Source organism: Camarhynchus parvulus, unplaced genomic scaffold (genome assembly GCF_901933205.1).
Source record: "Camarhynchus parvulus unplaced genomic scaffold, STF_HiC, whole genome shotgun sequence".
NCBI classification, from domain to species: domain Eukaryota; kingdom Metazoa; phylum Chordata; class Aves; order Passeriformes; family Thraupidae; genus Camarhynchus; species Camarhynchus parvulus.
In genome coordinates, this window is record NW_022148919.1 from 1 (window position 1) to 15199 (window position 15199).

Below are 15199 nucleotides of genomic sequence, written 5' to 3' on the forward strand. Positions count from 1 at the left end.
GGGCTGGGGTGGGGGCTCTGGGGGTCTCCAGAAGAATTCTGGGGGTCCCAGGGGGCTTTGGAGTGTCTGGGGGGGTCCCGGGGCGTCTTGGGGGCCTTTTAGGGTGGTCTGGGGGGGAATTCTTGGGGGGTGCCTGGAGGGGGTCCCAGGTGGGTTTTGTGGTCCTAGGTGGGTTTTGGGGTCCTTGCTCTGGGGTCCCAGGTGGGTTTTTGGGGGGTCCCAGGTGGGTTTTTGGGGTCCTTGGGGTGTTTTTTGGGGGTCCTTGTTTGTGGTCCCAGGTGGGTTTTGGGGGTCCTTTGTTTGGGGGTCCTGGGTGTTTTGGGGTCCCAGCTGGGGTCCCAGCTGCTGCCCCCAGTCCAGCAGCCCCCTGAGCTGACGGGAGGCGCGTCTGAGCAGCTCGTGGTGTTCCCCAGCGACGACGCTGTGCTCAAGTGCGCGGGGCCAGCGGCAACCCGCCCGTGCAGTGAGTGTCACCCGTGTCACCTGGGGGTCACCCGTGTCACCTGGGGGTCACCCGTGTGTCACCCGTGTCACCTGGGGGTCACCCGTGTCACCTGGGGGTCACCCGTGTCACCACTTTCTGTATCCCTGTCCCCTAGTCGCTGTCCTCCACAGGTTCCCGGCTGGACCCGCGTAGGCCGCCTCGTCCCTGTTGCTGTCCCTGTGTCCTGAGCTTCCCCTGTCCCCTGTCCCCGTGTCCCTGTCCCTCCTATTCCTTTCCTCTGTCCCTGTCCCCGTGTCCCTCTCACTGTCCCTGTCCCCATGTCCCTGTCCTCATGTCCCTGTGTCCCTGTCCCTGTGTCCCTCTCACTGTCCTGTCCCTGTGTCCCTGACCCGTGTCCCCCTGTCCCTGTTCCTGTGTCCCTCTCACTGTCCCCCTGTCCCTGTCCCCATGTCCTCGCCACTGTCCCTGTCCCCCTCACTGTCCCCTGTCCCCGCAGGTTCCGCTGGGACCCGGTAATGGCCGCCTCCCTTCCCGGCCCCTCGTCCTGTCCCCGGCGGAGCTCGTGGGGTCTCGTATGTCCCCGGGGGGCACCTTGGTCATCAACGCCAGCCTGGCCGGGCGCCTGCAGGGGCCGGGTTCCGGCCAAGGGCCACCCAACGCTGCTGGGGACAGCGCTAAGTCACCCGAGAGCAGGGTCATCGCTGAGAGTGAGTGCCTAAATCACCTAAACCACCCCCAAAATAACCCTAAATCCACCCCAAAACCACGCTGGGGACGGCACTGTCACCCGAGAGCAGGGTCATCGCTGAGAGTGAGTGCCTAAATCACCTAAAATCACCCCAAAATAACCCAGGGTCGTCGCTGAGAGTGAGTGCCTAAATCCCCTAAAATCACCCCAAAATAACCCAGGGTCGTCGCTGAGAGTGAGTGCCTAAATCCCCTAAAATCACCCCAAAATAACCCAGGGTCATTGATGAGAGCGAGTGCCTAAATCTCCTAAAATCCGCCCCAAAATAACCCTAAATCCGCCCCAAAACCACGCTGGGGACGGCACTGTCACCCGAGAGCAGGGTCATCGCTGAGAGTGAGTGCCTAAATTACCTAAATCACCCCAAAATAACCCAGGGTCATCGCTGAGAGTGAGTGCCTAAATCCCCTAAACATACCCAAAATAACCGTAAACCCACCCCAAAACCGCGCTGGGGACAGCGCTGTCACCCGAGAGCAGGGTCATCGCTGAGAGTGAGCACCTAAATCACCTAAATCACCCCAAAATAACCCTAAATCCACCCCAAAACCGCGCTGGGGACAGCGCTGTCACCCGAGAGCAGGGTCATCGCTGAGAGTGAGTGCCTAAATCACCTAAATCACCCCAAAATAACCCAGGGGCATCGCTGAGAGTGAGTGCCTAAATCCCTTAAAATCACCCCAAAATCCACCCCAAAATAACCCAGGGTCATCGCTGAGAGTGAGTGCCTAAATCCCTTAAAATCACCCCAAAATAACCCAGGGTCATCGCTGAGAGTGAGTGCCTAAATCCCTTAAAATCACCCCAAAATCCACCCCAGAATAACCCAGGGTCATTGCTGACAGTGAGCGCCTAAATCCCCTAAATGACCCCAAAATCCTCCCAACCCCCTCGGGGACAGCGCGGGAGCCCCTGGCTGGTTTTGGGGTGCCTGTTTTGGGTTCCCAGTCAGTTTTTGGGGTGCCCGTCTGGTTTTGGGTTCCCGTTAGTTTTAGAGGTCCCTGTTGGTTTTTGGGTTCCCGGTTTTGGGGTTCCCGTGGGTTTTTGGGTCCCTGTTTTGGGGTGCTGTGGGTTTTTGGGGTACTGTGGGTTTTTGGGTTCCCTGTTTGGGGTCCCTGTGGGTTTTTGGGGTCCCTGTTTTGGGGTTCCTGTGGGTTTTTGGGGTGCTGTGGGTTTTTGGGTTCCCTGTTTGGGCTCCCTGTGGGTTTTTGGGTCCCTGTGGGTTTTTGGGGTGCTGTGGGTTTTTGGGTTCCCTGTTTGGGGTCCCTGTGGGTTTTTGGGGTCCCTGTTTTGGGATGCAGTGGGTTTCTGGGGTCCCTGTTTTGGGTCCCCGTTGGTTTCTGGGGTCCCTGTTTGGGGTCCCCGTGGGTTTTTGGGGTCCCTGTTTTGGGCTCCCTGTGGGTTTCTGGGGTCCCTGTTTTGGGCCCCCGTGGGTTTTTGGGGTCCCCGTGGGTTTTTGGGGTCCCCGTGGGTTTTTGGGTTCCTGTGGGGTTTTGGGGTCCCTGTTTTGGGCCCCCGTGGGTTTTTGGGCCCCCGTGGGTTTTTGGGGTGCTGTGGGTTTTTGGGGTGCCGCAGCCGCCGTGCCCCCCCAGCCCCGCCGCAGTGGCCCAAGGAGAAGGTGACGCCGGTGCAGGTGGAGGAGGGGGACCCCGTGGTGCTGCCCTGCGAGCCCCCCCCGAGCGCCGTGCCCCCCCGGATCTACTGGCTCAACAGCCGTGAGCAAATGGGGCTGGGGGCTGGGGGGGGGGCTGGGGGGTTTATCCTGCACCCCAAAATCCCACCCGAAACCCCAAAATCCCGCTGTGCACCCCAAAACCCCAAAATCTCCCATGACACAGCCAAATCCTCCCTGGACCCCCAAATCCTCCCCCAAAATCCTCCCCTGAAACCCAAAAATCCTCCCCCAAAACCCCCAAATCCTCCCTGGACACCCAAATCCTCCCCCAAAACCCCCAAATCCTCCCTGGACACCCAAATCCTCCCCCAAAATCCCAAATCCTCCCCCAAAACCCCAAAATCCTCCCTGGACCCCCAAATCTGCCCCCAAAACCCTCAAATCCTGCCTGGACACCCAAATCCTCCCCCCAAAATCCCAAATCCCCCCCCAAAACCCCAAAATCCTCCCTGGACCCCCAAATCTGCCCCCAAAACCCTCAAATCCTGCCTGGACACCCAAATCCTCCCCCAAAATCCTCCCCTGAAACCCAAAAATCCTCCCTGGACCCCCAAATCTGCCCCCAAAACCCCAAAATCCTCCCTGAACTCCAAAAATCCTCCCTGGACCCCCAAAATCCTCCCCTGGACCTCCAAATCTTCCCTGGACCCCCCCAAATCCTCCCACGAACCCCAAAATCCTCCCCAGACCAAAAATCCTTCCCTGAATCCCCCAAAATCCACTCTGAACCCCAAAATCCTCCTTGGACCCCCAAAACCTCCCGTGGACCCCCATAATCACACGACACCCCCAAAATCCTTTCCAGTGAACCCCAAATTCTGCCCTGAAACCCCCAAATCTCCTCCTGAGCCCCCCAAAATCCCCTCTGACCCCCCAATCCAACCCCGTGACACCCCCAAAATCCCTTCTACACCTCGGTTGCATTTTGGGACCCCTGACCCCTGGGGCTGGTTTGGGGTGAGCATTTGGGGTCAGGTTTGGGGTAAGTTTTGGGGTCCCGGGGCAAGTCTGGGGTCAGGTTTGGGGTTCCTGGGGCTGGTTTGGGTCAGGTTTAGGATCAGTTTTAGGGTCAGTTTGGGGGCAGTTTTAGGGTCAGTTTGGGGGCAGTTTGGGGTCAGGTTCGGGGTTAGTTTGGGTCAGGTTTAGGATCAGTTTTAGGGTCACGTTTGGGGGCAGTTTGGGGTCAGGTTTGGGGCCAGGTTTAGGCTCAGGTTTAAGGCAGTTTTAGGTCAGTTTTAGGGTCAGATTTGGGGTTTGATCCCTGTTTATCTCTCAGGGATCGTGGCACGTTGCCCAGGACGGCCGGTGAGCATGGGCCAGGACGATTCCTGGGGCTGCTTTGGGGTCAGGTTTGGGGCTGGTTTGGGGCCAGGTTTAGGCTGAGGTTTAAGGCAGTTTTGGGGTCAGGTTTGGGGTCAGATTTGGGGTCAGATTTGGGGTTTTTCCCGCACAGGGATCGTGCACATCGCGCAGGACGCGTGGGTGAGCATGGGCCAGGACGGGTTCCTGGGGCTGCTTTGGGGTCAGGTTTGGAGCTGGTTTGGGGCCAGGTTTAAGACCAGTTTTAGGTCAGATTTGGGGCCAGGTTTGGGGTCAGTTTGGGGTCAGATTTGGGGTCAGATTTGGGGTTTTTCCCGCACAGGGATCGTGCACATCGCGCAGGACGCTCGGGTGAGCATGGGCCAGGACGGGTTCCTGGGGCTGCTTTGGGGTCAGTTTTGGGCAGGTTTAGGATCAGGTTTAGGTCAGTTTTGGGGTCAGATTTGGGGCCAGTTTTAGGTCAGATTTGGGGTCAGATTTGGGGCCAGGTTTGGGGTCAGTTTTGGGGTCAGATTTGGGGCCAGGTTTGGGGTCAGATTTGGGGTCAGATTTGGGGTTTTTCCCGCACAGGGATCGTGCACATCGCGCAGGACGCGCGGGTGAGCATGGGCCAGGACGGGTTCCTGTACTTTGCCAATGCCCAGGTCGGGGACAGCCACCCCGATTACATCTGCCACGCCCATTACCTGGGGCCCCGAACCATCATCCAGAAGGAGCCGCTGGTCCTGCGCGTCACCCCCAGTGAGCCGCACCCCAAAACCCCAAATCCCCCCAAAATGGACCCCAAATCCCCATTTAGTGACCCCAAAACACCAAATTCCCCTTCAGGGGATCCCAAAACCCCAAATCCTCCTTCAGGGCACCCCAAATCCTCATTTAGGAGACCCCAGAACTCCATATCCCCCTTTAGGGGGATCCCTGAACCCCAAATCCCCTTTCAGAGGATCCCACATCCCCCTTTAGGGACCCCAAAACCCCAAATTCCCCTTCAGGGGATCCCAGAACCCCAAATCCGGCATCAAGGGGATCCCTGAAACCCAAATTCCCCTTTGGGGGATCACAAAACCCCAAATCCTCATTTAGGGGATCACAAAACCCCAATTTCCCTCTCTAGGGAACTCCAAAACCCCAAATCCTCCTTCAGGGTATCCTTGAACCCTAAATTCCCCCTTCAAGGACCCCAAATCCCCCTTCAAGGGACCCCAAATCCCCCTTTAGGGACCCCAAAGTCCCAAATCCCCCTTCAGGGGACCCCAGACCCCCAAATTTGGGGGTGTTTTGGGAGGATCCTCAGGAATTTAGGTGGTTTGGGGGATCCTCTTGAATTTGAGGGAGTTTGGGAGGGTTTGGGGAGGTTCCCAAGAATTCGGGGGGCTCTGTGGGGGTCTCTAACCCCTCCTTTCCCCCCCAGGTAACTCGGTGAAGTCGCGGCCGCCCCGCCTGGTGGTCCCCAGGGACCCCCAACCCACCCACGTGGCCCTGAGGGGGGAGACCCTGGTGCTGGAGTGCATCGCCGAGGGGCTGTGAGTGGGGAGGGGTCCGGGGGGGCTCTGGGGGGGCGTCTGGGGGGATCCAGAAGGGTCTTGGGGTGTCCTGAGGGTTCCTGGGGGGATCAAGAGGGGTCTGGGGGCGTCTGGAGGGGTCCTGAGGAATCCATGAGGGTCTTGAGTGGGTCCTGGGGGGATCTTGGGGGGATGTTGGGGGGTCCTGGGGGGTTCCAGAAGGGTCTTGGGGAGGGTCTGGAGGGTCCTGAGAGGATCCAGACAGGTCCTGGGGGATTCTGGGGGGGTCCAGAAGGGTCTTGGGAGGGTCCTGGGGAGTCCTGGGGGGTCTTGGGGGTGATCTGTGGGGGCTCTCTGGGGGTCCAGAGGGGTCTTGGGGGGCCTGGGTGGTCCCTGGGGCTGGCTCAGGGGGTCCCAAGGGGTATCCCAGGGGTCTCAGGGAATTCCAGGGATTATCCGGGTTTAATCCCAGATTTATCCCGGTTTAATCCCAGATCTATCCCGGTTTAATCCTGGATTTATCCTGGTTTAATCCCAGTTTAATCCCGGTTTAATCTCAGTTTAATCCCAGTTCTGTTGTATCCCCACGCCCTGGGTGTGGTGGCGCCGGCTGAGCAGATCTGGGTGTACCTGGGGATATCCCAGGGGTGTCAGGGATTATCCCGGGTTTATCCCAGTTTAATCCCAGTTTAATCCCAGTTTAATCCCGGTTTAATCCCAGTTTAATCCTGGTTCTGTTGCAGCCCCACGCCCTGGGTGTGGTGGCGCCGGCTGAACAGATCTGGGGGTACCTGGGGCGTCCTAAGGGGTACCTGGGGATATCCCAGGGGTGTCAGGGATCATCCTGGGTTTATCCCGGGTTTATCCCAGTTTAATCCCAGTGTAATCCCAGTTTAATCCTGGTTCTGTTGCAGCCCCACGCCCTGGGTGTGGTGGCGCCGGCTGAACGCGCCGCTGCCGCCGGGCCGGGCCGTGCTGGACAACTTCAACCACACGCTGCGGCTGCTCAACGTCAGCGAGGCCGACGACGGCGACTACGAGTGCGCGCGGCCACCAACGGGCTGGGCACGGCCAGGAGGAGCCACCGCGTCACCGTGCAGGGTACTGGGGGAACTGGGAGGGACTGGGAGGGACTGGGATATACTGGGATATACTGGGATGGACTGGGATATACTGGGATATACTGGGATGGACTGGGAGGGACTGGGGGAACTGGGATATACTGGGATGGACTGGGAGGGACTGGGGGAACTGGGATGGAATGGGGGGACTGGGAGGGACTGGGGGAACTGGGAGGGACTGGGATGGACTGAGATGGACTGGGATGGACTGGGATGGGCACTGGGCTGTACTGGGCTGTACCGGGAGGCACTGGGAGGCACTGGGCTGTACTGGGAGGCACTGGGCTATACTGGGAGGCACTGGGAGGGTCCCAGTCTGACCCAGCGTCCCCAGCCGCCCCGTACTGGCTGCGGTGGCCGCAGAGCGGGGCTGGGATGTACCAGAGTGTACCAGGGCTGCACTGGGTGGGCACTGGGCTATACTGGGCTGAACCGGGAGGCACTGGGCTGTACTGGGATGTACTGGGAGGCACTGGGAGGGTCCCAGTCTGACCCAGTGTCCCCAGCCGCCCCGTACTGGCTGCATTGGCTGCGGCGGCCGCAGAGCAGGACTGGCATGTACCGGAGGAGCACTGGGCTGTACTGGGCTGAACCGGGATGGGCACTGGGCTGTACTGGGAGGCACTGGGCTATACTGGGAGGCACTGGGAGGGTCCCAGTCTGACGCAGCGTCCCCAGCCGCCCCGTACTGGCTGCGGCGGCCGCAGAGCGGGGTGTTCGGCCCGGGCGAGACGGCGCGCCTGGACTGCCAGGTGGGCGGCAAACCCCGACCCCGCGTCAGCTGGAGCCTCAACGGGGTCCCCATCGACGGTAGGGGCAAAGGGGGCCCGGGGGCTGGGGGTCTTGGGGGCTCGGGGGGCGGGTTGGGGAGGCTGGGGGAGAGGATTTGGGGGGTTTGGGGGGCTGCGGAGGGGGATTTGAGGGGTTTTGGGGGGTCTTTAATGGGTGGGGAGGGCATTGTGGGGGTCCTTGGGGGCTTTTGGGGTCCCTTGGGTGTCCCTGAGGGTTTGGGGGGTTCCTGGGGATGGGGAGGTGGGGGGTTGATGTCCCCAGGGGTTTTGTGTGTCCCCCAATGTCCCCAATGTCCTCAAATGTCCCTGAAGAGGTGCCCGAGATGGCCCTGGCGCTGTCCCAGGGTGGTTTTGGTGTCGCTGCATTGGTTCTTGGTGTCCCCAGTGATGTCCCCAGAGCTGCCTGACCCGGGCCGCCACTCTCCGGGACAGGGCTCTGATCCTGTCCCCAGGGGTGGTTTTGGTGTCCCTTGGGCTGGTTTTGGTGTCCCCAGTGATGTCCCCAATGTCCCCAGTGATGTCCCCAGTGATGTCCCCAATGTCCCCAGAGCTGCCTGTCTCAGGGTGCTGCGCTCTCCAGGACAGGGTGCTGGTCCTGTCCCCAGGGATGGTTTTGGTGTCCCTTGGTTGGGTTTTTGGTGTCCCCAGTGATGTCCCCAATGTCCCCAGAGCTGCCTGACCCGGGCCGCCGCACTCTCCGGGACGGGCGCTGATCCTGTCCCGCTTTGGAGCCCAACGACTCCATGGTGGCTCAGTGCGAGGCCAGCAACAGCCACCGGGCGCTCCCGGCCAACTGCGTTTACGTCGTGGGTGGGTCACCCCCAAAAACACCCCAAACCCCCCAAACCCCCCAGGGACCCTCCTAAGATTTGCTCAATGTCCCCCCAAAACACCCCAAAAACCCCAAACCCCCCAAATCCCCCCAGGGACCCTCCTAAGATCTGCTCAGTGTCCCCCCAAAACACCCCTAAACCCCCGAAAACCCCCGGGGACCTCCCCTAAAGTCTGCTCAATGTCCCCCCAAAACACCCTAAAAACCCCCAAAATGCCCCAAACACCCCAAATCCCCTAAAACCCCCAGGACCCTCCCCAAGATCTGCTCAATGTCCCCCAAAAACCTGCTCAATATCCTCAAACACCCTACATCTTCTCCAATATCCCCAAACCCCCAAAAATCCGCCCTAGTCCCCTTTGGGACCCCTCCTCCTGGAACCCCAAAATCTGTTTAGTATCTCCCCAAAACCCCCAAAAAGCTGCTCAATTCCCCTGGGACTCCCCTGGGGATGGATTTTGGACCCTGGGGCGGTTTTGGGATCCCAGGCAGTTTTGGGATCTAGAATGGGATTTGGGACCCTGGGGATGGAATTTGGGGTCCCTGGGATCCCTGACCCCCCCAACCCCCCAGTAGCTGCCGGTGCAAATCCCAGGGTGCAGATGTGGGATCCCAGGATGGATTTTGGGACGGTGGGGGATGGATTGGGACCCTGGGGATGAATTTGGGGTCCCAGAGATGGATTTGGGATCCCTGGGGTTCCCTGACCCCCAAACCCCCCAGAGCTGCCGGGTGCAGATCCTGACCCCGGACTCGGCTCTACACTGGTGGAGAACCAGACGGCGTTCCTGCACTGGTGGCCGCCCAGCCCTCCCACCGTGGAGTGGTGGGAGAGACCCCCATGACCCAAAACACCCCCCAAAATCTGATCAATGTCCTCCCAAACCCCCCAAAATCGCTCCAAATCTCACGGGGACCCCAAACCCCCACTCACTGCACCTGCCCGTTGATTGGTGAGAGACCCGTGACCCAAACACTTCAAAATCTGATCAATCCACCCCAAAATCTGCTCAGAACCCCCCTAAAATTTGCTTCAGGATCCCTACTCCCTTCCCAAATCTCTGCTCAGGACCCCCAAAAATCCTGCTCAGGACCCCCGGAAGTGTGCCAAGGACCCCAAAAACCTGCCCAGGACCCCAGAAGTTGCTCAGGGCCCCAAGAATTTGCTCAGGACCCCCAAAACCTGCTCAGGACCCCCAGAATTTGCTCAGGACTCCAAACCTGCTCAGACCCCCCAGAAGTTGGTCAGGGGCCCCCCAGAATTCCTCAGCCAGGGCCCCCTGCCCCTCTGAGCCCCGTTCGCTTCGGTGTTGCCCGCCAGGCTGAGCCGCTGGGAGCCGCCCTGCAGGGCGATGGCGCCATCAACGTCAAGCCACGGCTCCGTCACCTGGGCGCGACGCAAGCCGGAAGAGCATCACGTGCAACGGCACAGCAACTGCTTAGCCGTCAGCGCCCCGACTGGGCGTCGCAGGTGAGGAACCCCCTGAGACCCCTGGGACCGCGCCGGACCCCCAGCACCCAGAGCCCCCCGTATCCCTGAGACCCCAGAGACCCCGACCGGACCCTGAGACCCCCCGGGACCCTGTGATATCCTCCTGAGACCCCCGACGACGCCGGACCGCGCCCCGAGACCCCCAGCATCCTCGGAGACCCCCTGAGACCCCCTGAGATTCTAACCCTGAGTTCCCCGGACCCACCCTGAGACCCCCTGAGGCCCCCTGGATATCCCCTGAGACCCCCCCGAGACCCCCCCGACCCCCTCTGAGACCCCTGGATCCCCGAGACCCCTCTGAGACTCGGACCGCCCCAGACCCCGGGATCCCCAAGACCCCCGGACCCACCCTGAGACCCCCGACACACCCGAGACCCCCCAGAACCCCCTGAGACACCCGGATCCCCCTGAGACCCCCCGGACCCCTCGAGGCGCAGTCTGGGACCACTCCCCAAGTCCAGCCCGTGAGTCCTGAGCTTCAGCCCGGGACCCCCATAGCACCCCTAAATCCCCCCCTCCCCCACATCCCTTACAGGCCCTCCCAAACCCATCCTGCACCGGACCCCCAAACCCCCCAGCCCCCACACGTCTGTCCCCCGCTCCCCTCAGCCGGCCACCGGATCGAGGTGCCCCCAGAGCGTCACAGGGCCAAGAAGGGCGCAGACGGTGACGTTCACGTATTGGGGCGACCTGGGGACCCCCGTGGCTGGAGGCGTGGGGCTGCTCTTCTGGCTTTCTTGAGACGGAGCCCCATGTACTGAGCCGACAGCCACAATTGTGGGGCTGGGGGAGGGGTCCTTTGGGGGTTTGGGGGGTCCTGGCTTTAGGGTTTGGGGGGTCCCAGGAATGTGGTTTGGGAGGGTCTCCTCACAGCATTGAACGGGGAGCCCCAGGTCAGAATGACAGCTATGGGCCCAGGGGGGGCTTGGGGGGTCCTGGGGGGTTTGGGGGTCCCTGGGGGTTCTGGGGCTTTGGGGTCCCAGAATGGGTTATGGGGGATTTGGGGGGGTCCCAGGGTATGGATTTGGGGAGGGCTCTCCTTGTCTGGATGGGGAGCCCCTTCGCTGGTGAAGCCCGCCAGCCGACAAGTGAGGGCTGGGGGGAGGTCCCAGGATGGGTTTGGGGTCCTGGGGGGTTAGGGGGGTCCTGGGGAGGTTGAGGGGTCCCAGGGATGGGGTTTAGGGGGATTTGGGGGACCCAGTTATTGGGGTTTGGGGGTCCCAGGATGGGTTTGGGGAGGGGTGCCTCCCTCTGGCTGTTGAATCTGCGGGAGCCCAACGTTAACACAGAGAAGCGCCCGGCTGCGACAAGTGAGGCTGGGGGGTTCTGGGGGGTCCTGTGGGGGTTTGGGGGATCCCAGGGATGGGTTTGGTGGATTGGGGGTGTCCCAGGCAGGATTTTGGGTTTGTGGGCTGTTTTTGGGGTCCCTGACGCCCCTACGTTCTGGCTCAGTGGCCGACGACCGCTGGGGTGGCCGGGGTCGGATACCCGGATCAGGGTTGTGGGGGTCCCAGACGGGTTTTGGGGATTTTTGGGGGTCCCGATGTCCCTACTTTCCCCCCAGGTTCTCGTACGGGAGACGGGTGGCCGGGTCGATACTTTGACCAGGGGAATTTGCTTGCCGCACGCTTGGACCCAGCTTGGACGCCCCGAGTTTGGACGCCGAAGTTCAGGCCAAAACTGGCTGAAATGCGGACTCAAACCGCCGGAACCCAAACGCTGCCAGGGGAGCCCCAAAACTGCCCGGGGACCCTAAACTGCCAGGAGCCCATAAACTCCAGGGGACCCCGAAACTGCCGGGGGACCCTGGGGAAACTGCCGGGGACCCCAAACTGCCGGGGACTTCATAACTGCCAGGGCCCTGAAACTGCCCTCGAGGGCCCCCAAACTGCCGAGGGCACCTGAAACTGCCAGGGGACCCAAAAAATGATGGGGAGGGGGCCCCAAAAAGGGGGGAGGGACCCCAAAATGGGGAGGAGACCTTGAAGATGGGGAGGGGACTTCCAAAACTGGCAGGGGACCCCAAAATGGGGGAGGGACCCTTAAAACTGCTAGGAACTGGGAAACTGGGAAAGGAACATGAAAAAATTGGGAAAATGTATGGGTGAAAAAATGGGGAAAATTGGGGGGGAATAATGGTGAAAAATGGGGAAATAATAGGGGAAAATTTGGGGGAAATGGGGGAAAAATTGGGGAAAATTGGAGGAAAGAGAAATTAATGGGGAACTATTAGGGGTTAATGGGGAATGGATTGAGGTGATAAGCAGGGTGTAGGGAAATAAATGAGAGAAAACTGGGGAAACTAATAAATAATGGGGAAATAATAGGGAAATTAGCCGGGGTGAAGAGCCCCAGGCCGGGCCCGTGAGCAGAGGCGGAGTCGTAGCGAAAGCCAGGTCCGGCTCAGCTGGACCTCATGCCAACAGCCCCATGGAGGGATCTGGGGCCCTCCTGGGGAATTTCTGGGGGTCCCAGGGCCCAGGGATGGAATTTGGGAATTTCAAATCAGGGGCCCTTGGGAGAATTTGGGGGCCTGGAGGTAATTTGGGAATTTGAGGTCCTGGGGTTCTGGGGAGGGGCTCTGGGGGGATTTGGGGGTCTGGAGTGGGAATTTGGGATATTTAGGCATTTTGGGATCCCATTTAACCATTTTGTGCCCACCAAGTTCTTGGGTGGAGCAGGAGGGAGGGGTTTGGGGACTTCAGGGTTTGGGATTTGGGATTTTGAGCATTTTGGGGGTAGCTTTTTAACCCGGTGGCAGGAGGAGGGCATTTGGCATTTAGGATATTTAGGATTTTAGGCATTCAAACCCCAGCCCGTAGAGTCTGTGGAGCAGGAGGGCATTTTCCCGGCCGCTTTGAGGAGGTGTGCTGACGGTGTCATGAGCTCTGGGCCCAGCTGGCGTTTGTCCCCGTGACGTGGCTGCACTGGTTCCCTGTGTCCGCCGTCAACGCTACGGAGGCGAAGCCCAGCGCCAGCCTAGCCACTGTCCAGCAATCGGTAATTCCGCCGTGAGGAGTTGAATGCATCCCAAAATTACTAAGCAACCCTATACAAAATCCCATTAAATAACTCAAAAATCCTATTAAATCCCAAATCCTTATTAAATAACCCCAAAATCCCATTAAATAACTCAAAAATGAATAACCCCAAAAATCCCATTAATGCATCTAACTCCAAACACCATGACGGTGAGGGGGTCAGCTGAAAACCCCAGCAAAATTCTATTCCCTCAAACCCTACTTAACCCCAAAAACTCCTGTCAACAACCCAGAAATTTTAGCCCAAAAACCCTGATAACCCCAAAAATCCCCATTGTTTCCCAATCACCAAGGCTAGAAAAAAGTCCTGAGAATCAAAAGAGAACAATTCCCAAAATCTATCCTGGGTTTCTGGGCTGGTTGGGGTATTTTTGGGGATTTTGGGATTTTGGGGTCCCTGACCCTTTTTTCCTACAGCCTTGAGCACCCATGGGGGGTGAAGGGGAGGGGAACCAGACCAACAACCTGGGTGATCACCTGGCAGGCACAATGGGGCATTTTGGGGGATTTGGGGGACTTGGGGGGATTTTGGGTCCTGAGGGATTTGGGGGGCTTGGGATGGGCCTGGGGGGTCCTGGGGATTTTTGGGGGGCTTAGTTCCTAGGGGATTTGTGGACGGGGAGGTCCTGGGGAAATTTTGGGGTCCTGAGGATTTGGGGGGGAGCTTGGGGTGGTTTGGGAATTTTGGGGGGGTCCTGGGGGATTTTGGGAGTCCTGGGGAGTCTCTGGGGGGGATGTAGGGGAGTTTGGGGGGCCTGGGGGGTCCCAGGGGGATTTTTTGGGGGCCATGGTGGCCTTTGAGGGTACCTGGAAGGACTTGGGGTATGCCTCTTGGGAGGGTTTGGGGGGTCCTGGGGGGCTTGGAGGTCCCTAGAGGTCCAGGGGATTTTGGGACCTTTGGGGGTCTCTAAAGGTCTGGGGGTCCCTGGGGGATTTGGGGATTCTTGGGGTGGCTCTGGGGGCTTGTATTTGGGGGTCCTGAGGATCAGGCCTGGTGGGGCTTGGTGGGGTCTGGGAGGCACATAGGAAGTTGGGGGTTCTGGGTTTAAATAAATTTGCGTTCAGGGTGGATTGGGGCTGGATGATTTGGTTGGCTTTGGGGCTGGAAGGATTTAGGATTTAGAGCTGATTTTGGGGTTCAATGCCGATTTTTAGGTCCAGCCCCAGCCGCTGCATCTGGATGCCTGAAGCTCCGCACTGGTGCAGGGGATGGATCAGCGATTTGGGGTTTCGAAGAGATTTTTTGGGTTTAGGGATTTAGTTCAGGGCTGGGATTCGTGCCGACGGCAATTAGGTTGATTTGGGTTCAGTTGTATTTAGGGGTTCAGGCTGGATTTGGGGTTCAGGGTTGACGGTTTTGCTGTATGGATTTAGGGCTGATTTTGGGGTTCAGGGCTGATTTAGGGGTTTTGTGGCTGGGATTGGAGTTTGTGCTGATTTAGGAATGTGGGCTGATTTGGGGGTCAGGGCTGTGATTTGGGGGTTCAGGGCTGGGATTTGCGTCAGCGCTGGTAGGCTGGGGGAGCTGCTTAGGTTCAGCTGGGTTTCAGCTAGGTTTATTTGGGGCTGATTTTTCCGCTTTCCCCAGCCGCTGCCCCGGGAAACTGGAACGCCCCTGAGCTCCAGTGCACCTGGTGTGCAGTGGCGGCGCTGGCCGGGTTTGGGGCCGCTGGGCCGAGGTGGCCACGCGGGAGCTTATGAATATACTGATGGCCTGGTGGTGGACCCCACCAAATTTCAGCGCCACGAGCCGGTTTGGGCTGAATGGGGGTTGGAAGGGCCCCAAAGCGCCTGGGGTCATCGGATGTGCCTGGAACTGTGGGGTTCAGACCCTACCTAAATAGGACCTCCCAGTGGGGAGAGACCAAATGGGAGAGACCCAAATCTGGGGTGCTGGAGACACCTCAAATCAGAGCAGAACCCAAATAGGGAATGTACCTGAAAAGAGAACCCAAATTTGGGGTGGTGGGGGAAAGAACAGGACACCGCACATTTGGGGTGGTGGAGAGCCCAAATCAGTGGGACACCCCAAATCTAAAAGGTGGTTCAGTAGGCCAAATTGGGTGCTTCGGGAGATCCCACGCTAGGTGGGACCCCAACACTTGGCAATTTCAGAGATCCTAGGTTGGGTGGGACCCCAACCATTGGGCTGACCTCCCAAAACCCGGGGCTGCACTTTGGGGTTGAATTCCCCTTTTGGGGGCTATAGTGCCCCTGATTTGGGGGTTGTGA

The 15199-nt window shown here is 59.4% G+C and overlaps 1 protein-coding gene across 1 annotated transcript in view; it reads left to right on the top strand.

The window, feature by feature from the left end:
• Positions 1-330: 330 nt before the first annotated feature.
• LOC115917162 (neuronal-glial cell adhesion molecule-like) overlaps positions 331-15199 on the top strand; it is a gene marked incomplete at its 5' end in the record, with an annotated part of 30677 nt that continues 15808 nt past the window's right edge. Inside the window, 15 exon segments of the mRNA XM_030970894.1 lie at positions 331-438; positions 441-463; positions 942-954; positions 957-1152; positions 2786-2908; positions 4759-4929; positions 5600-5711; positions 6605-6734; positions 6737-6791; positions 7490-7621; positions 8272-8308; positions 9504-9678; positions 9756-9905; positions 12825-12926; positions 14556-14720. Of these exon segments, the coding sequence (XP_030826754.1) occupies positions 331-438; positions 441-463; positions 942-954; positions 957-1152; positions 2786-2908; positions 4759-4929; positions 5600-5711; positions 6605-6734; positions 6737-6791; positions 7490-7621; positions 8272-8308; positions 9504-9678; positions 9756-9905; positions 12825-12926; positions 14556-14720 (1692 nt within the window).